This window comes from Candida parapsilosis, contig 005807 (assembly GCF_000182765.1).
Source record: "Candida parapsilosis strain CDC317 annotated contig 005807".
Taxonomy (NCBI): Eukaryota; Fungi; Ascomycota; class Pichiomycetes; order Serinales; family Debaryomycetaceae; genus Lodderomyces; species Lodderomyces parapsilosis.
In genome coordinates this window covers 502389-524609 of record NW_023503280.1, presented here as the reverse complement: position 1 = coordinate 524609, position 22221 = coordinate 502389, and the positions used below count along the sequence as shown (strand labels likewise).

At 39.0% G+C, this 22221-nt stretch overlaps 12 protein-coding genes across 12 annotated transcripts; 2 read left to right on the top strand and 10 right to left on the bottom strand. All coding sequences in view use genetic code 12, as the record gives it.

Annotated features, from left to right (window-relative positions):
* Positions 1–80: 80 nt before the first annotated feature.
* CPAR2_802310 (uncharacterized protein) lies at positions 81–950 on the top strand (the record flags this gene model as incomplete). Its single annotated transcript, XM_036808084.1, has 1 exon — positions 81–950. The coding sequence occupies one exon, from the start codon at positions 81–83 to the stop codon at positions 948–950; it is 870 nt and encodes a 289-aa protein (XP_036664856.1).
* A 36-nt stretch (positions 951–986) lies between these two features.
* On the bottom strand, positions 987–2258 carry CPAR2_802300 (cysteine protease; the record flags this gene model as incomplete). The annotated part of the gene is made up of 1 exon (XM_036808083.1): positions 987–2258. The coding sequence occupies one exon, from the start codon at positions 2256–2258 to the stop codon at positions 987–989; it is 1272 nt and encodes a 423-aa protein (XP_036664855.1).
* A 308-nt stretch (positions 2259–2566) lies between these two features.
* On the top strand, positions 2567–4705 carry CPAR2_802290 (uncharacterized protein; the record flags this gene model as incomplete). The annotated part of the gene is made up of 1 exon (XM_036808082.1): positions 2567–4705. One exon carries the CDS (start codon positions 2567–2569, stop codon positions 4703–4705), a length of 2139 nt encoding a protein of 712 aa, XP_036664854.1.
* Positions 4706–4773: 68 nt separating this feature from the next.
* Positions 4774–6711, bottom strand: CPAR2_802280 (uncharacterized protein; the record flags this gene model as incomplete). The annotated part of the gene is made up of 1 exon (XM_036808081.1): positions 4774–6711. One exon carries the CDS (start codon positions 6709–6711, stop codon positions 4774–4776), a length of 1938 nt encoding a protein of 645 aa, XP_036664853.1.
* A 219-nt stretch (positions 6712–6930) lies between these two features.
* On the bottom strand, positions 6931–9459 carry CPAR2_802270 (uncharacterized protein; the record flags this gene model as incomplete). Its single annotated transcript, XM_036808080.1, has 1 exon — positions 6931–9459. One exon carries the CDS (start codon positions 9457–9459, stop codon positions 6931–6933), a length of 2529 nt encoding a protein of 842 aa, XP_036664852.1.
* Positions 9460–11182: 1723 nt separating this feature from the next.
* Positions 11183–12313, bottom strand: CPAR2_802260 (zinc-binding alcohol dehydrogenase family protein; the record flags this gene model as incomplete). The annotated part of the gene is made up of 1 exon (XM_036808078.1): positions 11183–12313. The coding sequence occupies one exon, from the start codon at positions 12311–12313 to the stop codon at positions 11183–11185; it is 1131 nt and encodes a 376-aa protein (XP_036664851.1).
* A 324-nt stretch (positions 12314–12637) lies between these two features.
* Positions 12638–13720, bottom strand: CPAR2_802250 (zinc-binding alcohol dehydrogenase family protein; the record flags this gene model as incomplete). The annotated part of the gene is made up of 1 exon (XM_036808077.1): positions 12638–13720. The coding sequence occupies one exon, from the start codon at positions 13718–13720 to the stop codon at positions 12638–12640; it is 1083 nt and encodes a 360-aa protein (XP_036664850.1).
* Positions 13721–14559: 839 nt separating this feature from the next.
* Positions 14560–16086, bottom strand: CPAR2_802240 (uncharacterized protein; the record flags this gene model as incomplete). The annotated part of the gene is made up of 1 exon (XM_036808076.1): positions 14560–16086. The coding sequence occupies one exon, from the start codon at positions 16084–16086 to the stop codon at positions 14560–14562; it is 1527 nt and encodes a 508-aa protein (XP_036664849.1).
* A 419-nt stretch (positions 16087–16505) lies between these two features.
* On the bottom strand, positions 16506–17519 carry CPAR2_802230 (uncharacterized protein; the record flags this gene model as incomplete). The annotated part of the gene is made up of 1 exon (XM_036808075.1): positions 16506–17519. The coding sequence occupies one exon, from the start codon at positions 17517–17519 to the stop codon at positions 16506–16508; it is 1014 nt and encodes a 337-aa protein (XP_036664848.1).
* Positions 17520–17725: 206 nt separating this feature from the next.
* On the bottom strand, positions 17726–18740 carry CPAR2_802220 (uncharacterized protein; the record flags this gene model as incomplete). The annotated part of the gene is made up of 2 exons (XM_036808074.1): positions 17726–18447; positions 18506–18740. 2 exons carry the CDS (start codon positions 18738–18740, stop codon positions 17726–17728), a joined length of 957 nt encoding a protein of 318 aa, XP_036664847.1.
* A 431-nt stretch (positions 18741–19171) lies between these two features.
* On the bottom strand, positions 19172–20272 carry IME2 (protein kinase; the record flags this gene model as incomplete). The annotated part of the gene is made up of 1 exon (XM_036808073.1): positions 19172–20272. The coding sequence occupies one exon, from the start codon at positions 20270–20272 to the stop codon at positions 19172–19174; it is 1101 nt and encodes a 366-aa protein (XP_036664846.1).
* A 289-nt stretch (positions 20273–20561) lies between these two features.
* On the bottom strand, positions 20562–22086 carry CPAR2_802200 (uncharacterized protein; the record flags this gene model as incomplete). Its single annotated transcript, XM_036808072.1, has 3 exons — positions 20562–21280; positions 21367–21404; positions 21458–22086. 3 exons carry the CDS (start codon positions 22084–22086, stop codon positions 20562–20564), a joined length of 1386 nt encoding a protein of 461 aa, XP_036664845.1.
* Positions 22087–22221: the final 135 nt, after the last annotated feature.

Below are 22221 nucleotides of genomic sequence, written 5' to 3'. Positions count from 1 at the left end.
TATAAATAGCATTGGAAATTTCACTCGATTGAATTTCATGAATGGCAAATACGGGAAAGTAAATACCACCTTTCAAAACGATGAAGATTACATTTTATTACTTTTTTCAACTTTACTTACTTTTCCAAGCACTTTCCATTGGAGTTGCTGGGAATCGAATCATTGGTGATGTGTTGTATGTCCACTCGGGACTTGACTCCAAAATCATTCTCAGAGAAGTACGTGAAGGAAATGTGCCATTAGACTTGAAGATTGACGACGTTGTCAAAAAAGACCATTTCAATTTCATCATCAATTTGGACGCAGTTGAGTACATCAACAGTCAAAATGTGGCAGCAACAGATTCAAGTCATGGCGATGAATCTTTGATTCAATTGGCGCAGCAATACATTCCACCAGAAAGCTTAGCTTCCACTTCGATTGGTGAGAGAATTCTCACAGGAGTGGCCAACCTAGTTGGTCCTTATGTTGGAAAAACTTTTAAATACATATTCAGCAACATCATCTTTAGATACATCAGGTACTTTTATTTCTGGGCGTACCACATTTCGAAATACACTATTAAAGTTACAGGATTGTACCTTGATAATGTTGACACCCCTGTCAAATGTTTTTATGGATTGGATTGGATTGAGACTCAAGAGCATGGAATCAACTTAGTGGGATGGGAAACATTCACCTTGCATGATAACTGCCAAGAGACTATCAACTCCAAATCCATTGAAGCCATACTTTTACAGGCACATTCATTTGCCAATGAGAACAGCCATTGTGAATTTTACAAGAATGAACCAAACGACAATTCTGGTGAGTGGTATGCTGATATTCGTACCTTGACAAGTACTTCAGGAGAAAATATTTGGGAATTGAAATGTCCTCATTCTCCGGCTGGCAATAAAAAGGAATCGTTCTTGACTACCTTTTTAACTTTCCTCAAAACTGTCACATAAGATAACATGCTAAGTTTAACTATATAGTAATGCTACTTATTTATCCAAAACAACAAACTCTTCCTCGCTTTTGGGAACTGTCAAGTTGACAAAGTCATCATCTTCTTGGACTTCTTCCCACGATTGATTCAACGCCGAGTCCTGCTGCGATGTGATCACTAATGGGTGGAAATGTATGATTTTGTTTTCACTACAATCTTGTTTAAATTCTTTGTACTCATCCATGGACTTGAGAAGTACCCCTATCATCATTGATGGATCAACCATTTCAATGTCGAGTTTGTTGTAATTTGCCGTATGGTAAGTAGTTATGTTTATTGGCGCTTCGACAACCTGTGGCAAATGCGGATCAAAGTATAGTAAATGATTCTCATTCTCGTATCCAATAAAGTAGAAGCTAGATGACGGCTTGCCTCCAGCTATTCCAACAGAATAAGGCAATGATAGTAGCTGTAGAATACTCTTGTAATAATACTTATTAACTTGGTCAATTCCCAAACGAACTGGGAATAATAATAGTAATGGCTTCTGCTCCTCGTTAAACAAATCCTCAATTTCATCGTCGAATAAGTCTGCGTTCTCACTTATGTACACATATGGTATTTCCCCCGGAGTCTCTAACTTTTTAGCCTCTATCGTAAGTTTCTTTATTGATAGTGAAGCGGCGTTGGGTCCAAACCATTGACCCGGCTTCACAAGTAGCGGCAGGGAACTAGCCACTCGTATGAAATTGTGAAGGGAAAAGGGGGAGGTTGGGTCATCTTGAAATAGTTTAAGGATATCCAATTGCGCACTTTCATTGTGTTCCTCTGATAATTTGAGTAAAGCAATTGCCAACAAATTTTGAGAAGTACGTATCATACATCCCCAACCGGCATCACTGGTGAAGTTGTCGTTATCAAATAAACCACGTAAATTGCTCATATTGGTTAGCGTCAGTTTGCTGAACAAAACCGATGGTAAAAATGAAACAGGTTGAGGACCATCTGCCGATTTGGGAATGGGAGTGAAACCGCATCTGTAGGAAAGCCACAACAAAGATTGGATGTACTCTTTTGCCTCGGTTTCTGTTTTGAAATGGTTCCCTAGAATGCTGATACTTTTCTGTTCCGTATTCATGTTGTATGTCGTGGAGTGAGTGTCGTCCTTTGCTTCCTGAGACCCCATATTGATACCTGAGACACCCTTAAAGAATGAGGTAAGCCTCTCGAATCCTGAACCAGGGGCTACATCATACGACCGTGGTTGATTAGTTGCATTTTCTTCTATGTCTTGTTGAGATTCAGATGCGGGTTGAGGCTCTGTCATGGTGTGTCTATGTGTGCGTGTATATGTATGTGTGTGTATGTGTGTGTATGTGTGTGTACGAGCAGTGAAGACGTAAGCTTGTACAAGGTAGTTTTCTTGATAAGCAAAAGCAATTGATAATGTGTGAAATTCGCCTTCTCCTACAATGCGAAACTTTGTGCTTGATACGCAACCCACGAGGGGAGACTGGAGCGGCGAGCACGCGCACTATAGCTGATCAAACTACTCGACACTCACAAAAAAGCGATGACATCAGATCTATAGCGCAACACATAATTGTTTTACAACTCAAATAATTACCAACAATAATGCCCAGTAGAGGAAACAGAAAAAGCAGAGGCTTATCAAGAGGACGTCGCGGAAACCGTGGCGGTCACGGAGGGAGCCAGAGAGGAGGAGGAAGACAACACAACAACAAACCAAAACGTGGTAATGGCAAATCATCGCATTCTGAGTATAATTCTTCAGCACAACACCAGTCATTGTTTGATCCAGACTCACTATGGATGCCAAGTAGAGAAATGGCACAAGCAGGGCATAACTATGGCAGACGAGCCTATGGCAAATTTGCTGAAGAGATTGAGTACACTTCACGACACCAAGGTGAGATTATGTCACGCAAGTTCAGAGATAGGCCTATGGTGTTTGTAAAGGCAAAAGAATCATATGATCCGAATGAGCTTTTGTATAAACTAACTCAGAAAATGCAAGATGATCCATTTCAAATGATTATCGATGAGGATTTTAAAAGCATATCTTTGGATTCTGAGGAAGAAGAGGAAGAAGAGGAAGAAGAGGAAGAAGAGGAAGAAGAGGAAGAAGAGGAAGATGAAGAAGAAGAGGAAGATGAAGAAGAAGAGGAAGATGAAGAAGAAGAGGAAGAAGAGGAAGAAGGGGAGGAAGCCGAAGAAGTGCATATTTCTGGGGTGGAAAAGACGAAGTCTCCAACACGCAAAGAACCAAAGGATGCGCTTGTGCAAATAGATTATGAAGAAGAAGTTGAGGGCGCCACAATACCAGAAACTGCCACCGGAAAAGAACAATCCACCGATCGTGTTGATCTCAGTCACAATTCTCTTAATGACTTACAAAGTGAGCAACACAAATTGAGACAAACTGATTTTTTAAAATCAGTTAAGCAACTGCCAGAAGCAGCCTCTGAGGATGAATTAGAAGTTTTTATCGATGATCCAAGATACGCTGAAATGCCAAACGTATTAGAGCAAGGTGACTCATCGTCAGAGGACGAAGAACCAGAATCACGGCTTGACGATGAACAAGAATATGGATTTTTAGAAGAAGATTACGAATTCGATGTATCAAAGATATCTGTTACAAACGTTAGATTTGGGATCAGCAACCAGTATTACTTGAAATGTCATGAACTCACTGGATTTGATGAGGAATTCGTATGGATTGACGAAGATGAAGTTATTGAGTATGCTTTGTCCAATGGGGTAAAGGAGCATCGTTTATCTAAATTCTTGTCTTATATTACCTCTGGTATGATTGACCAAGACAAGGAGGATACCAAAGCGAAAGAAGACCAAGTATACATTAGCAGCGACAGTGAAGATGGAGATGCTACAGACGAAGATGAAGATGAATTCGATAAAGATCGAGACGACTATCCATACGACTCAGATGATAATTTGAATGACTTGATACGATACTCAAAATCAAGTACGCAGGGCTTAATACTGATGCAAGATCGTGATTTTTCAAACAATACACCAGCCAAAAAGAGACGAAATTTTGACAACCTTGGCATTGATGAAGAATTACAAGATGCATTAACCAATCAGATTATAAATTATCGCAAGAACAAAAAACAACAAAAACAACGCCGCCAAGCTCAACAAACTGAGGACGCAATATTGAGCCATGACTTGTTGATCAAGTATCCCGACTCTCTAACCATTGCCCAAATCAGTCATGAGTTTTCATCATTTATGCAAGACGAATCACGAACAACATTGAGCTTCCCCACATTGGATTCTCATGGCAACAAGACCTTGCAAAGTATAGCAGCAGCATACAATATGCAAACTGATAAATGTGGTCGTCACAATGTTCGTCATTATATAAAAGTTACCAAGACAAGGAAAACATACAAAAATGTGCCTAATTTCAATCGAATCAATGCCATCATGCGAGGCCGACCAATTTTCCATCGTATGGATGTGAAACGGGAAAAGAAGGGGGACAAAGATGGTAGTAGTAAAGTGAAGCGCAATGGTGGTGGAGGTGGTAACGAGCCACGAGCCAAGTTTAAAGAAGGTGATGTTGTTGGAGCTGAGGCACCAGCTCTTGATCAACTGAACCTTGGTAGAATAATGTTGGAGAAATTAGGGTGGAGCCAAGGACAAGGATTGGGTAAGACTAATGCTGGTATTAATGAACCTATCGTGGCTAAAGTGAAAATGTCCAAAACTGGTATTAGATAGAGTTTGGTTTATAGATGTGTGGTTTACAAGGAAGGGATAAGAATCTAGGAATGCTTTTTCATCTTGGTCTATTTACGTTTGGATTTCTTCTTCTTTGATTTTGATGCAGTCGCCAAAGATGGAGCAACGGCGTGATTTTCTAGTTTGACATGTTGAAATAACTGATTACGTGAACCGAATGACTGGCCACAAACAACGCACCGTTCCGCGTCAACACCGGCAGCAGCAGAAGCACCGCCACTAAGCGGCACAGGCGATGTCTCTGTGTTCGATGTATTACTTGAAAGCTGCTCAGGTTGAGGTGATGACGTCGAACTAGGCTTTGTCTTTGACTTTGCCGGTGCTTTCTTTTTCTTCTTCTTGGTCTTTTTAATACCGGTATCCCAATCATCATCAGAATCGTCCAATTTTGATTGGCTGAGAAGCCTGGCCAAGTCGGCTTCAAGTCTATTCTTTTCGATTTCTTCTTTGGATAGCTTGGGAGTTGATGAAGATGGGGATTTTTCGGTATTTGGGGTGGCGCCGTCAACATTGTTCTTCTTCAGCTCATTCATGGTATCAGTATTACTTCTGAGCTTCTCCTCAAATGACACAATAGAACTATCCTCTTCTGCATTTTCAATCTTTTCGTTCGCCGTATTATCATCGTATACTTTGGTTACACCGGAATGGCCAATTCCATTTTTCTGGACCTCTTCCTCATCTTCGTCCTCCTCAGCACTATCTTCACTCTCGTTCTCAAATTCACTTTCAGCGGTCTCAAACTCATTATCATCATCTTCATCATCTTCATCAATACCTAAATCAATACCTTCTTGTTTCATTTCCCACTTCATTTGTCTAACCGCCTTTTTATGCTTTTTACTCTCCTCATGAATCTTAAACTGTTGTTCATTCTTCAAGATTCGATCACAAACAATACACTCAAACTCGTGAACTTCTTCAACTCCACCATTTTCACCATCCACCCCATCAGCATCACCAATATCATCATCACTTGCAAATTCTGAATCGGTACTAAACTCTTCCTCATCTTCACCAATAACATCATTGTTTACTCCCAATGAAACATCATTAAGATTATACTCTTCAGCCAACATTTGTTCTAATTCAGCTACTTCACTTTGATCCAATTTCTGCCAACTTTGTTCTTGATATACTTGATCTCCATTCAATTTCAGTTTCTGTTTCAATAATCTCTGGCGGAGAATTTGTTGCTGCATTTCCTCCATTTGTTTCTTACGTTGTTGTTTATTAAACTCTTCTTGAGCAAGTTTGACCCTTGGATCTCGTTTCTTGATAAATCCAACGAATTTCCGCACAGTCTCATTATACTCTTTGCGTGCTTCATCACTTATTTTCTTATTTTCCCGTTCCATCAATCTTCGTGTACGACGATCTTGTGCTGCTGAATACCGATACTCATATTTCCAGTTAAACAGCTTACATGTAGTGAAATTCAGCCAAATTTGATAAAACTTCTTAATTGATAAATAATCAGCATGACTATTGCCAAATAACGGGTATTTCAAATAACTCGAATCTATAGTGTAGACATTATTGTCATCATCTTTATATTTGTTGAATTCTTGCAAATTTTGATATTTCCCATGCTGAATCTCTTCACGAGCCAATCGTTCAAAGATCCGACTGACAATAGAATAGAACCCCAGGATAGAGTCGTCAATAGTTGAATACATGCTAGGGTTAAAGTATCGTAGAATTTCTTCACTTGAAATTGAAGGGATGTGAGATACACCATCATCAACGACATCCTCATCGTTCAAAATACTCAGCTTATGCGAGTCGTACCATGCACGCTCTTGTGGGTCACTAAGTACTTCATATGCTGCTGAAACGAGGGAAAATTTATGGTTGGCTTCTTCAACGTTTCCTGGATTCTTATCGGGATGTAATTGTAATGCTTTCCTTCTATATGCTTTTTTCAATTCGGAATCCGTGGCGGTTGATGAAACTTCTAATAATTCATAGTAGCATGTTTTCATAGTTGTACAGAGCGGTTTGCATGTATAAGGGTGTTTTAAAGAGATGAGTTTGGGCTCGGCTTTTTCCTTTTTCTTTGCAATTGATTTTCGACTTAAGAGCAAAGACACATGAACTGATGGTGCTCCAAATTCTCTAATCATTATTTATTAAGCTTCTGAATTTCTACAAAATGTATAGACGATATGTAGTGAAGTCAACATTACTAAACGTGCTCTTCACTACCACCCCTTAGCATGGTAATCATCAAATACAGCATCATCCGCCGGGTCACCACCAACAATGGATTTTTGAATCATGACTCCATCAGGCATAGCAACTCTACCCAACTTGTGGTCAATTAATAACGCTTCACGCAAGGACGAGCTGAGCTCTTCATTCTCAAAAAGCTCTCTTTCCTCTTCTGTCATCGCCTTGCCTGTATTGTCATTTGATTCCGCGTTTTTGTTATTGTCTATGGATGTATCAGTTGTGGTGATTTTCGGAACGCGTGGTGCTGATGGTGGAGGTGTGGCTAATGATCTGGATGAGTGTACAGGAATTGATGATGCTGAGGTTAGAGAACTAGGCGACTGTTTGCGAGTGGCTTCGGAAGCAGGGGATTTTTGTTGATTAATTGGTGAAATGGGTCTGTTAATCTTATCGGCATCAGGTTTTCCCTTAAACTGAGGCACATCATTCGATCGAAAGTTGCCGCTGTAGTTGCGATTATTGTTATTGCTCTCCGGTTTCAATTTGGTCATGGAATTGATGTATATTCGACTCAAATTGATAGAAGACTTTGATAAAAGATTCATCAAGGAATGGTGCGACACAGACCGCGACAATTTATTCAAACTATTTGACAACAATTCGTGTTCTTCCTCTACTGTGGTTTTGCTGTTGGGCACTTTGGACACATTGATGTCGGAAATCTTCACACTACTACCTTGCTTTTTGAGTGGTGTGCTATTGCCATCAAAGCTATTATTGACATCAACAGCCACAATGCTTTCGGAAGCAGAAGATGAAGAATTTGTCCTATTAGTTGCAATGGAAGCTGGGGATTGCACTCGTTTGCCAATGCGAGGAATGTCACTAAACGAGGGGAACTTGCGGGTGAAAATTAATGATGGACGTTTATTCTCTTCATCAATGGTCATTACACCTGTAGTTGTTGATCTTTGCAACTTTGGTTTATCGGTTAAAGGAGCGGGAACGGGAGCGGGAACGGGAGTTGAAGATTGCGAGTGCGCCATCTCATTAAGGAACAATCCCGACAATAGCGATTTTGGCTTGTTGATGACCGGTGTAGAATTAGAGTTTCTTCTCTTGTTGTCCAACGATGAAATGGTTTCATTCGACAAAACAGAAGAAGGTGGTTCAATCTTGGTAAAATTCAAAGATTGGTGCTTTGGCACACTTTTGGATGACGCTGCAGTGGAGTTGATTGAGCTTGAGTACACCGAGACCCATTCGCTGTCATTATCGTCCCTACCGGATGTGGCAGTGGAGTTTTTCCTTGTAGCAGAAGAGTTTTTTCTCGTGGCACTGATATTCATGTTTGTGTCATGCAAAGATTGTGCCTGTGTGAATGTATTCTCAGAACGTTTCTCGTTGCTAAAAGAATCCTTCTCGTCCTTTTTTTCGTCCTCTTCGTCCTCTTCGTCCTCATCTTCATCCAGTAGTTCATCTTCAGAAATGTCGGTTGAAGAACAGTTACCATTTTTACGGCGGAGGTCGATTTCATCAATAGTTTGGTTGGATGCTTTTCTAGACCCATTTAGTATTTCTGATGAGTTGTCTTTGAAGTTGAAATTGTTGAATAAGGAATTCTGTCGCTGCACTTGAGGTTGTTGAATGGGTACTTGCTGACTACTAGTTGACGATGAGTTGAAAATTTTCCCTTCCGTGGCATGGACTGTGGAAACTTCACGCAAAGGCGATGATTTTGGGTTGGATGCAGTTAAGTGGGATTTGATGGAGTGGTCGTGGTGATTCGAACTCGACGAGGAGCTCCCTATGTAAAAAGTATCACTGGGGTTGCAACGGGCATTTCGCGGTGATACCGTCTCAGTGATGTTCTTTGTTGGTGCTGATAGATGTGGTGAATTATGATTTGAGGTATCAACAACACCTCTCGGACTAACATTGTTTACACTGAGTTTCAGCTCTCTTGCTTGTTCACCACTAAGGGAGATATCCTTGTTCGGTGGTTCTTTGTCCGACGCGTTATTCTCCACTTCTACATCATTTTCTTCCTCCTCTTCGTCATCAGATATTTCTGAAATGTCCGACATATCTGATTCGGCCAAAGGCTCAACCTCATGAACAATACCAGGCCCACCAACAGTTTGTTTAGTATCAAAAGCAAGTGATTCTAAACTCGTTTGTGTACTTCGTTTCCTTGTTTGTAGACTGAAATTTGATGAATGGCTGAATAAAGTTGGTCGTTCTGTCAAAAATTGAGTTGTTTTGGGCTTCAAGTCTTTTAGATTTTCCTTGAACAAATCATTTAGTTCATCATTGGTGTTGCGTCTGAGATTGTGAGTGTCTTGACTAAAACTGTCATGAGCTTTATTGTGCTGACAAAGTCGTAAAACACGTTGATTAAGTAGTCTCCAAGATCGATTGTTGAGTCTTTCGGTTGTTGATATGTTTGTGCACTTTATATACAGCAAGTCACTAGTTAGCTTCCATAGTTTGAATAATGAATGGTCAGATTGGTTGTCATAGTTGAAGTTTAATGGTATGGTTGATGCAGGCTCCATAACTTTTCACCTTTATAAGAAGTTACAAAAGGCCGTGAAAAAGAAGGGATATGATGAAGCGATCGTAGTACGCTTGGAAATCGAACAAAACGAAGGGCAAAATTCAAAACGGAAACACGTAAAGGCTGGATTTTGGTTTATTCAGTGTGTGCACCTGGACGTGATTAACACCGGGGGTTATAGATCACACGTTGGGTGGAACAAAACGCGTTGCTCTATTGAATATGTTATGTTGAGTGAATTATGAACCACCAACGTCTGGGCGTGATGCAGTAGTTTGATTAGCTGTTGAAGTAAGTATGGTATGGTTTAGTAAATGTTAAGCTGTTGAAAAAAATGGATGACCCAAATTGATTTACTTTTTTTTTTTTTTTGGTTGTAATAGTGGCTGTCAAAAAAAAAAAAAAAAAAGAAAAAGAAAAAGAAAAAGAAAAAGAAAAGTCAAATTGAAAAGAAGAAAAAAGAAAGAAGGTTGTCACAATTTAGATTGATTGAAGTGAGTGAGTAACAATAGTTTGATATGAAAGAGTATTTGGAAAATTATTAGATATAAAGTGGTGATTTGGTGTACTTCACCCTAGTCCTCCGCTGTTGTAATAAGTGTGATGATACTAAGCTGTGGTGGGCTTGAATGGGGTTAATAAATGATCTCTCCTACCTTTTGTTCTGTTGTTTCTATTCTCTCTTTGTTACTTGTATGCATACAATTTTTGTCCCCCTATTGTCCTCTTCTTTCACAATCGCACTTTGTAAGATTGGTTATAATTGGATAAATACATTTATCTACATGATAACAACACAGGAGGGTTATAGAGTTGTGTAACACTGATAGAGACGAAAATTATTCGTATTTACTTCCTCTGGAGTTTCCAAAGCGTCTGGAAAAAGTGTCTATTCTTGATATAACACGCGCAAACTACTAAACTTTACAAGATTATTTGCAAACCTGCTTCGTTCTACATCCAGGGGAAGGGGGGGGGGGGGTGAAGGGGTGATACACTCTTTAATATCCAAGAGTTTATTATAGAGTAATATTTGCCAAATGATCATCTTTTACTTGTAAAAGTTAATCGCGCTACCAACAAAATTCAGTGCATATCGAAAATCCAAAAAAAAAAAATAAAGTTTAACATGAAGAGAGTGGGCTTTTGTAAATGGTTATATGGTGTTAATTTTACGGTATTGTCGGATGTGAATCAGGGACTATTTTGGTAACATTCTATATCTTCAAATCAACTAGTTTCTTCATTTCTCTCTCTACGCATCCATGTGAATGCAGATAATTAGCAAAGCTACTGTTTGACCATTAAGAAGAGGGCAATTTCCATTTGTTGAATGGACCCAAAACCAGATCTGGTTGCAGTTTTCTTTTATTCTTCTCTTTGCATCTCTTTGACAAATTGAACCAACTAACCACTAAAGAGAATCACAAGCCACTCGTAAAAACCATTGGCATCAAACAACTAAAGACACAATAATAATAGAACACAATATTACGGTTTGTACTTTGATAATAACTTTGGTGGCAGGCTATTCCTATCACACCCCTTTCTTCTGGTGGGTGAAAAACTGTGGCTTTCAAAAGTATATTGCACAAAAAATACAATTGTAAAATGTTTCAGTACTGCATATAAGTTTGTGTCATTGAATATTGTGTTTCTCCTATTTTCTTATTGCAACGTCGCACTTATGTATTACGACACATAGCTCACTCAACCACTACTTAGATACTAAATACTATCTTCTCACCAGACACTTTGCCTTCCTTTGACAATTTAAACCCTTCATCAACACTATTCAACCCATCTGACAATGCTTTTAAATTAGCATGCTTGATCATGTTTATATGCTTTGGCAATACATCAAACCACCAAGGTTCATAATACTTCAACATGTCATCAGGACGTCTCATTGTACCACCTCCATATTTCTTTGACTCTGTAATTGCCAAGTAAGCCAATGTCTTGCCAAAGTGTATTTTGGTGTTGTCTCTTTTTTCATGCAACTTGATGGTTTTGTCATCAAGAAACAATAATGAGTCAAGGTACACGTCACCTGATACTTGACTCGTTGCATCGTATACCTGTTGGAATGTTGATGCATTTGCAACCGTATCCAATGCAAATTTCAACATTCCTTTACCGATTTCCCTAATTTTGGAAACGACATCGACATCATGATAATCCAAGACATAGTCTGCTCCCAAAGATTTGAGACAATCATGATTCTTTGATGAGGCTGTAGTGATGACATTCAATCCATAGATTGATTTAGCTAATTGAATGGCCAAGAGTCCTGTTGCAGTGGCTCCACCCCAAATCAAAATGTAATCACCTTCACTATATCTCTCACCAATTCTCAACTGATAAGAAAAGGAATCACCAACGGTAACTAACCCCAAAGTCACACTTGCAGCACCAAGGAAGGTGGTAATTGGGCTGGAGTTTTCCACCACCTCATCACTCAACAGTTTATACTTAACACAACCAAATGGATTGACAACTACATACTCAGCAAATGCTCCATTACTCAGTGATGAATTACCAACAACAAAAGCACCAACAAAATCTCCCTTTGCGAAATGAGGCACGTTTTTACCCACTTCAACAACAATCCCACTAACATCACATCCCAATATATCACCTTGTGAACATGTACCTCTATCAATTGATTTCCAATCAGTTGGATTGATCGCAAATGCTTTAGACTTGATCAATATTTCATCAGCCGATATAGTGGGAGTAGGGAGGGACTCTTTGATTTCTGTGGGAGATTGCTTATTTCCTGAATAAACTGCTGCTTTCATGGATACTATTGGGAAGAAGGCGTTGTGGATGTTTTGAATAGTTATCATCTAGTTACTGCGCAGCAATGCAATTACAAATCAAAGTTTTTGTAGTTTGTGTCTTTGTGTAAGAATCGTAATCGGCCACCTTTAAGCAAAAAGTGATTATTGTACTCCCCCATTAAATCGAACGAAAAGTCTTTCAACAATCGAGAAAGTATTGAAAGGAAAAAAGATACAACTGTAAGACTTTAATTTGGAAATGGAAGCCATCTACACTAACCCCCCCCTCCCTCCCATTTCGGCGTCAAATATCAAAAAGACTCTTTTTCACCCAAATTTACTACAAAAAAGATAGAAAAAAAATATCACTAACTATCGACTCAAAATCAGTTATGTATCAAATACAACCTTTTCATTAGAAACACCCTCTTTAGACAATTTCAAAGCTTCACCAGCACTTTGCAACCCATCAGGTAAAACCTTCAAATTTGCATGTTTGACCTTATCAATATACTTTGGCAAAACTTCGGTCCACCAAGGAACATAATCCTTTAATAAATCTTCTGGTTGATGCAACATTTCACCAAAAAACTTGGTCTTGGCTATGGCTAAATATGCCAAAGTATGACCCCAGTGAATTTTGTAATTATCTCTAGATTCATCCAATTTGATATTTGATCCATCTTGAAACAAAGTGGAGTCAAGGAAGATTGTTCCTTCTGTAGTGTTTGCAGTGGCATCATAAGTTTGTTGGAAAGTTTCAGCTGATCCAATTGTATCAAGCCCAAATTTCAATGATCCTCCAACAACTTCCTTGATCTTGTCAATAACTTTGTCATCATTGTAGTCAAACACATACTCTGCTCCCAAGGATTTAAGATACTCATGATTTTTTGGTGACGCAGTAGTGACCACTCTCAAACCGTATATCAACTTAGCCAACTGCACTGCCAAGATACCAGTGGCAGTAGCTCCACCCCAAACTAATATGAAATCCCCTTCAACAAAATTTTCTGGAATCTTGAGTGAGTAGGCAAATGAGTATCCCACGGTGACCAAGCCTAAAGTGACACTGGCAGCTCCTTCAAATGTGGTAATTGGACCTGATGAAGTCTTGCTAGGGTCCAGAACCAATTTAGGGTACTTAACAGTGCCCAATGGGTTGGCAGCCACATATTCAGCCCAGGCCCCATTCTTGGGTGACACATTACCAACAATAAACGAGCTTACATAATCACCAACTTTGAAATTGTCAACTTTAGCACCAACTTTTTCTACAATTCCACTAACGTCACTACCCAAAATATCACCTTTTTGACCAAATTTGAAATCAACATGTTTCCAATCAGTTGGATTGACGGCAAATGCTTTGGATTTTATAAGGATTTCGTGATCAGAAATCTCGGGGATTGGCAAATCATCTTTTATTTTAAAGTCGGGAACTCTGTTTTCATTGATCACTGCTGCTTTCATTGTGACCGCTAATAAGGGATTGTCTTGTGAAAGTGTGTTGATGTGACTCCCAATTGAATAAAGAGGAAAGGAATTAGCTCACCTATTTATAGTCATTTGTCAGATTTAGTTTCAGTCAAGGTAGTGTACAGAATAACAATGCGCTTATAAAGAGGAAGTAGTGTCGCTAAAAGCTTGAAGATCATTTTCCACGGCAGAGTTCTTTGGACACAATAGAGATAAAGTGTGGTTGCATGCGTTAAAGCAAAATGCAGAATTTGCAAATTGCACAAAGATCATAAGCTATGCCAAATGGGGGTAAAAGACCGAGCACACAAAATCCACACTCACCCGAAAAAGATTACTAATACGCCAATTAATAGACTAGTTCCATAATTAGTCATTTTTTGAATTCCGATAATCACGCCACACTCAAAATGCTTGTTTCTATCATCAACTCTCACGATCCCCAACTCAGAGCGTAATGTTTGACTAGCCAACGACCCCTTTAAGAAGTCGTGCGTGTTCAACGATTATTCTTTTCCAGTGCACTTCGGATATGTAACTGCAGCACAAAAACAATGAAAAATAGCAATCGGTTATTGTTGCAATAACTAAAAAAAGCATTATATCTCTTAGATTGCTCCTATTCACACTTTCGCATATTTCCGTGACATATCCATCATCATTTTTCGAGAACAAGTGATACGAGACACGACACACCACAATTTGGGGTTATAAACTAATCGACAGTGTCTTCAATTAGAAATCTACATTGTTCGTTTTAAGGATGGAAAGATACCCTAAGTATTTTCTATATTAAAATTTTGGTGTTAAGTTGTCCCTACTTTACACCTCACCTAATTATACTCAATAACTTCTTGCTCTTTGTCTTCAACATTTGGGATATCTTGTCTAACTTTATCCTTGATCAAATAACAAACACCACAAGCAATAATACTAACTCCAGTGATCAATACCAACATCATGTTGGAATTACGATACAACCTGGCTCTATCTTCAGGCCAACCTGAATACAATGCGTAAGTAGCAGTAACGGACCCCAAATTTCCCAATCCACTAACTAATGCTGCACTCACTGCAGTTCCCACATCTCCATATCTGGGGAAGAAAATTTCAGCAGACCATGACATACAAATTGGCACCGTTGGTCCCAATCCATAACCAGCAATCAACAATCCAGCATACTTGTTCCATGGACCATGAGCAAATGTGGTAACCACCATACCAACAATTATAATGACACATGCTCCACAAAAGATTAATGGTCTGAATTTCTTGAACCTATCAGCAAATGGGGTAAGTGTCAATATACCTCCTAAATCAAACAACCAAATTGGCGCATACAACAATGAAACTTGAATAGAAGTCAAGCTGGGGTTATTGGTCTTGATGATCGTTGATCCAAATACAGCCAAACCAAAACCAGTACCAACAACGCCAAAATACATCATAATCAATGGCCAGATACGCAAATCAGTAATAATTGCGACAACGTCTCTCCAAGTCCATTTGAGCAATCTGTATCTGTATTCAATATCTTTTCTATGCAAATCCCTCTCGGTGGTATTCAAGGGATGCGATGGGGTAAAGTATCGATTGTACACTTTTTTAATCTTATTTTCCGACTGTTTAACAACATTGAATGGTCTATCGGGTAACCACCAGAGTAAAGATACCCCCACAGCCATAGTAATTGATCCATAAGTCAAATACATCCATTGCCAACCATAATATCCTCGATTACCATCAATCTTTTGGAACCCAGCACTCACCAAACCAGCAACAGCTGCCGAGATTTGTGCTGCAGTAAAGTAGTAACCAATTCTTCTAGTGGCGCGATCATTGGGATACCAGAGGGAAACGTAGTAACTCATTCCTGGCCACGTACCTGCGCCAACAACACCACTAATGAATCTAACTGCAATCAAAGCGCCGGCATTGTTTAATGCACAGTAGCATGTGTAAACCAACCCCACGGTGATGACGATCCTTGCTAACCATGATTGAGGACTGACTTTGGTCATGACAAGATTCATGGGCACATCAAAGATAATATAACCAACATAATACAAAGCAGAAGCAGTGGATGTATGTTTCGAGCTCAAGTTCAACGATTGAGCCAACGAATGCCCAACTTCAGCATTCATTGTTAATGTTAACCCATAACAATTTGATCCAAACGAAGTGAGAAAGTAAAGACACCATAATGCTGGAATGATGCGGAAATCCAACTTGCGGTAAATCTTGTCCAATTGATGTTTGTCCAACTCATTGTTGTTCAAGTCTTGATAGTCATGATCGATTTGGATTTCATTAATTTCAAGTGATTTGGGTCTCGATCCTTGATCGGAACTGGATGTCATAGTCTGTGTTTTTGATGAGTAAAATGGAAAAGTTTTCAAAAGAATGTCCTTGCCATCAGTCTTTATATATTCTTCTCTCTAGGGCTTGAGAATCGTGCGTGCTGCTTTGAGTAACTATTAGCTGCAGTTAACCGTAAAGAAAGTTGCAAAAGATTCCCATTTAATTTATTTTTCTTCTTGTTTTGTTGGGTGGAAAAGCTCAATTTGCACCCGAACACACATAATTAATGCATAAAAATTTGGACTGAGGATGACTCTGAGTCAACTTTTTTTTTTTTTTTTATACAAGAATCCGAGAGTCAAACCTTACTCGTGTGATGATTCACAACAACACAAACTAGCACCCTTCTTCTATGACTTTACACAAAAATTTAATTCATATATTCAAATACGAAACGGAACTCTTTTCTACTTCTATTCTATCCTGATTTAACCCAACAATTCTCTGCTTGTTTAATTCTATCAATTGTAATCTCAGCAAATTCTTTACTTTGATTCAACACAAATGCGTGCTTGATTGGATTCTCAACATTTTCACAAATTTCAAACCTATTCCTTTTGGGATTCAGTTGACCATATTTCGAAATCAAATGATCCCTAGTTTCATTAGAAACCCAATGATCCAGTTGAGCAAAGAAACACCAATTTTTAAAAGAATATTGATTATCGACATATATCCAGTCATTGACTTCATCCAGCTTTGAAATCGCATCCAATTCGTCCCTTGCCATGTTCAATGCTTGGTTGACAAGGCTGGGTGTGTTGATGAGTTCCATTGTTGTTTGTAATGAATGTTCCAACCCAACATTTTCATGATCTGACCCTTCTTCAATCACTTGTTTTGGTGCTGTCCAATGATGGGTTAAAATGTACCTTTGCACTGATTCAGGAATGTATGAACACAAAGAGCTAAAAGTCATTGCCATGCCAACTATTGGCAATTTAGAGTTGTTCAATCTAACCATCTTTGTGCCTGATTCAGACCCGGCGATATCATTTGTTGTTGGTGTAATCATTCCATTAAACTTTATTTCAAACTTGTCTTTTAACTCTTCATCTTCCAAAAGCTTCTTTATCGTCCTTTGGGTAACAAATCCTCCCAAGGAATGAGATAAAAAATACAAGTTGGGTTTATTAGGCTGTTGTTTGATTTTATCCTTGATTACCACATATTTGTGGTTGATTTGCTCCTCAACTTTGAAAATATGTTGCTGTTTTGTGTTTTGCTTAGTGAATCCCAAGTAATCCAATCCAAAAACTTCAAATTGGGGGAGTGCACGTTGAACATAGTCAAGATAGGTGACATAATATCCAACAAGGCCAGGATTTCCCGGTATCATTATAAGGATATCGTTCGACGACGACAGGAACTCTTTCCGCGGAGAGATATAGGCTCTGGTCTTTGGTTCGGTGTCTAGGTACTCAAACGGCATACTTTGTTGTAGAAGAGTTGCTGACTTAATAAGAACTTTGATTCAAACAGAGTTTGATATTTAAAATTGCGCAGAAATAAGCTCTTCTTTTATTCTTTTTTTCCGCAATCACGGAGTTATCTTGAACACTTGTTTCTTAAACCCGGGGCCCTCAGAGAAGGTGATCATCACTATTTTTATTCAACCTCTTTTTTAATCCCTATATACTAGCCATCATATATATTAAATGTATACCTGGACGTAATCAATGGTTTGTCAGTTTCTGGCACATCTGATGAATGCAAATTTCGTTCATAGTAGTTCAAATTGCCCAACTTATCCAACAAAATAATCGTTTGCGTTCTAGTGCCGTAGTAGTCACCAATAGAAACCAAATGAGTTTCGGCACCCTCACGTTTAAGCGGTGGCACAAAGATCGAATTCCTCAACTCCATCACCTTAACGTCAAAATCATTTTGTTTCATAATGGATCTTTCATATGTGTCATGACTTAGTAATTTAAAGCAGTCCTCCACAAGTTGGTCTTGGGTACAGTTATTCTCAACTGAAGCATCAATTACCTTCTCAAGCATTTGCTCACCAAGGTCAACCTTTTTCCAAGGATCGTTGTACAAGGAATTGGACATGCCGAATGTGGTCTTTGTCGCAAAACGATCAGGATTTGCCATATCTTGCAGCAGACATTCCCTTTCAAACACTCGTCCATGGTGCCCTTTATTACTCAAGATATTCAAGTGGTCGATACCGTTTTTTTCATCAACCCGTAACGAACCATACAATAATGTGAACCCCCCGATATTCTTCAAATCAAGGGACGCGTTGCCATTCTGAATGTTTGCTGAAAAACTATCTCTCCATTCGTCATCTGTTTTTGTCGTCTCCAAATAATTCAAGGGCAAAACCCCTCTTGACACCTGTTTCATGGTACCTATTCTCATGTGTTAGTAAATCACAACTTCATAAATGTATCATTGTGTAATACATACTCTCGGTGTCCATATCACGGTAGTTTACCAATACTGCAATTTTCCCTGATGTCGTCACTCCAATCCATGTCCCATGTTCAGGTCTGGCAAGATCTAGCGGAGCCAACACTTTTGTGTTGTTGGAGATCTGCCTAAATTCAGCAGGCTTGGTCGGTCTTCTAAAGAACTCATCCCTATTTGAAAGAAGTATAAATGGGTACTCAGGGTGGTTTGTAGTGGCTATAGTGATACACATCGAATATTGCAAATATGATTTGGGGTGTATTATCTGGTCATTGATAAAGTTGGGGATAAAATTTACGAGTTTATATAAAACTTTTTGGGGTCTTTTTTTTTAGCGCCGCCCGCCCTCCGATTCCCTGGATCCAAAAAGAGAAAAAAAGAGGATCTCGCATTCATGCATTTTTGTGGGGAAGCAATTTCTGTGTAGAAATATGCGCCCCAATAAATGTTCCTCGAAGTTGAGGAAGTCGAAGGCACCTTTCTTGAGATAGTGAAAGACAAAGCCTAAACTTATAAACCTTTATTGTAGAAATACACTTTATCGAGACACCAGTCGGCGCAATTTCCCTTTCGGTAGCGCCTTCTCATTCAGTTTCTTCTTTTTATCATCTTTTTCTTCGTTCTGGTTCTATTAAGCAAAGTATATACACAAGGGAAGAGCTACTATTCAGAAAAATACTTAGAACATGCTAGGTCTTGAGCGGTCGGTCTCTGCTCTGGACTCCATTGCAAGCACGACATAACGACTTCGCATAGCTCACGTCCAGCGTCGGGAAGAATTTGTGTACGGGTAAGACCTCGATCGAACGGCAACAGATGCCCAAGTGCATGACTCAATGTTGCAGCTTGTGGCCAACATCCTCCTACTGGAACCCAATACTCCTGCGCTAGGTTACCAGGAATTGTTGGGCTTCCCAACGTTTGGATAATCTTACAAAGCATATCGACTTCATTAGCACCAGGAAACAATGGAGCGAAATTGATAATTTCGGCAGCAACTGCTCCATAGGCCCAAATATCAATTCCACAATCGTACTTGCTTTGCCTCAATAATATTTCGGGAGATCGGTACCACCTAGTTGAAACATAACCTGTGTAAGGTCTCATTGTATTCACATGACGAGCCAAACCGTAGTCTCCCAACTTGATGATGAAATTGTCATTTCGTCTGTAAGAAGGCACCGAATCCTTGGATCCATAATAATGAGAGGTTGGAATAACTAAAATGTTTTCAGGCTTGACATCGCGATGAAAATATTGATGATGATGAATATGCTTGATGGCTTGCAATAATTGCGATAATATGCTCCGTAAAGTCATTGACGAAAATCTAGTGCCCTTTCTGGATTTTATTAGCTGGTACAAGTTTTGATTGAGCGCCTCCATAGTGATGTGCAAGTGATGATCTAAATCGTCAATAAAGATTTCAAATATCTGCACCAAATTGGGATGAGAAGGAACACTTGAAATGAATTTGATTTCTTTCACTTTGGCATAATCATGCAAAGATGGAAGCTTTTTCTTCATGGTTTTAATTGCAACTAGGTTTGATGTGTTGCGTTTTGAATCTTCAAGTGGATACAACATTGTCCCTGATTTGTGCATATGTGCGTGGAGCAATTCTTCCTTGGGGAATTTGATTCTGGCTAGCTCAACAGTACCAAAACTACCGTTTCCTAGACTGCTGATTATCTGGTATCGTTGTTGGTATGAATGAACTGTGACATGCTTTGGAGGTGAATCGTTATAATATGAAAGAGCCATGTTTGGCATTGCGTGAAGCGGAAGATAGTGACAGAAGGTTTTAATTCAAATGGAGGTTTAGATTAAGTCCATACACGTCAAGAACTGATGGTGTTAATGCAAATTGTTTATGTGGTGGAAAGTGTTTGGTAAATTTGCAACACATTTCGTTATCAGAAATTTCATTCTATACAGAACCGCTAAACATGTAACACAAATAACAGTGTCAAAATTTTAAAACAAAAGAGAAAACCACGTATATTACTGAAAGTATCTATATCCGTATATACTTATTGAAAACATATTCTGATTAAAAAAACTCTACAAAATTTCCATCATAATCCTTTTCCTTTTTCACCTTGGTTTCCTCATCGTCTGACTCAAAAAAATGTTCCTCATCAGAAGAAATTTCAATTAAAAATTGCGTAGATGGAGCTGGTTCAATGTCCCTATCATTATGCGGTATCTGATCAATGTAATGTTGGTAATTTCCGCGAGTATCAGTGGCAAGCAACACGCTTGGATCAACAGTATAGCTACTGATCCTAATTTTAGGCGTCGGAAGCACCGATTCCTCTTCATCTCCCTCCACTAGAGTTTGTTCCCGAATATATTTATTCGGTTTCGTAGTAATCCCGTCCTGCATGCTTAATGTGAAAAGATGGTTCAAGGAACAGTAATCGCCTCTAGGACATGCCAACTCTTCTTCGTAATCGGGACAGTTCCAAACATGTAAAAACGGGCAATTTCTACCCCGTGGACACCAGTGTCCCACCGAAAATGGTCTGCATATACTTATCTCATACTTTTTATCTCCATAATGTTCCGGAACCAAGTGACTGTACCTGCATTGAGATTTGGTACATCTATTCTCCAAGTTGAAATAACATAAAGGGGTATTGTGGCAATTTGGAGTATGGCTCAAAAGACAATTGCTGTCTGCACAATAACCATTCAAGTAGTACGGACAAATCCGAATCTTTTTCTTGTTATGTACATATGGGCAGTTTGAACCTTTTTCACAAAATCCTAAACAATTTAAAAAGGATCAACAAAAAATAAGGGGGCTTCATGTTAGTAAACATGTTTCATCTGTTTAAGCTTGTAATACGTACCTAATGATGTGAAGTAGTGACAGTTGACTCTATCATTACTGAAATTGGGTTAGTATGGTGACTTATGACATGCAGTAGTCAATATACATACACTCTTGAACCATGTTGTGATGTGTAATAACCAGAGTTTGTCACTTCATACAACTGGCCATTCCAGGTTATAGTATCCCCAGCATTTTTGTAGTAAATCAAGGGTGAAAGAATATAGCCATTAGCAACAACCGAATACTTCTCTCCATTGATCAAAACTCGATCACACATGGCATTCTTGGCCTTATACTTTGATAGTTTCTTCTTCAACTTGTCGATAGCTTTGACCTCCTCCATTTGCTCCCCATATGGTAGTCCAAAGGATGATACTTGTCTAATCTTGATCAACTCGTTCCTAAAAATGTTGACGTTAATTATAGATTTTCCGTCATCTGATTGACGATACAACTGCTCAGATCGAGGGCTAGATGTGCCACCCTCAACATCTCCAGTAGGAGAATGGGAGTTTGGCACACTTTTGCTCTTTACGAGTGACGATTTCGTGAATGATCGTTTCCCATGCTGTGTCTTCCTTACCTTATTCTTATTCTTAGTTTTATTCATCTTCTTAATCTTCTTTTTCGAAGCTCCCGAGCTCTGTTGCCCTTGTACCTCTTCCTTCAATATCGCAATTTCTTTGCACAAGGCTGTAATCAGAGCGGGCTTATGATTGGCAATATTTGTTGACATGTTTATGACGTAGTGGTATGATGATGAGTTCGTATCCGTTACAAAATAATATTTTTTGTTGAGAAGTCGATGTTGCTTTTTCTTTCTTCCCACTTCGATGTGATGATCAAAACCCATCCACAATTAAAGTATAAG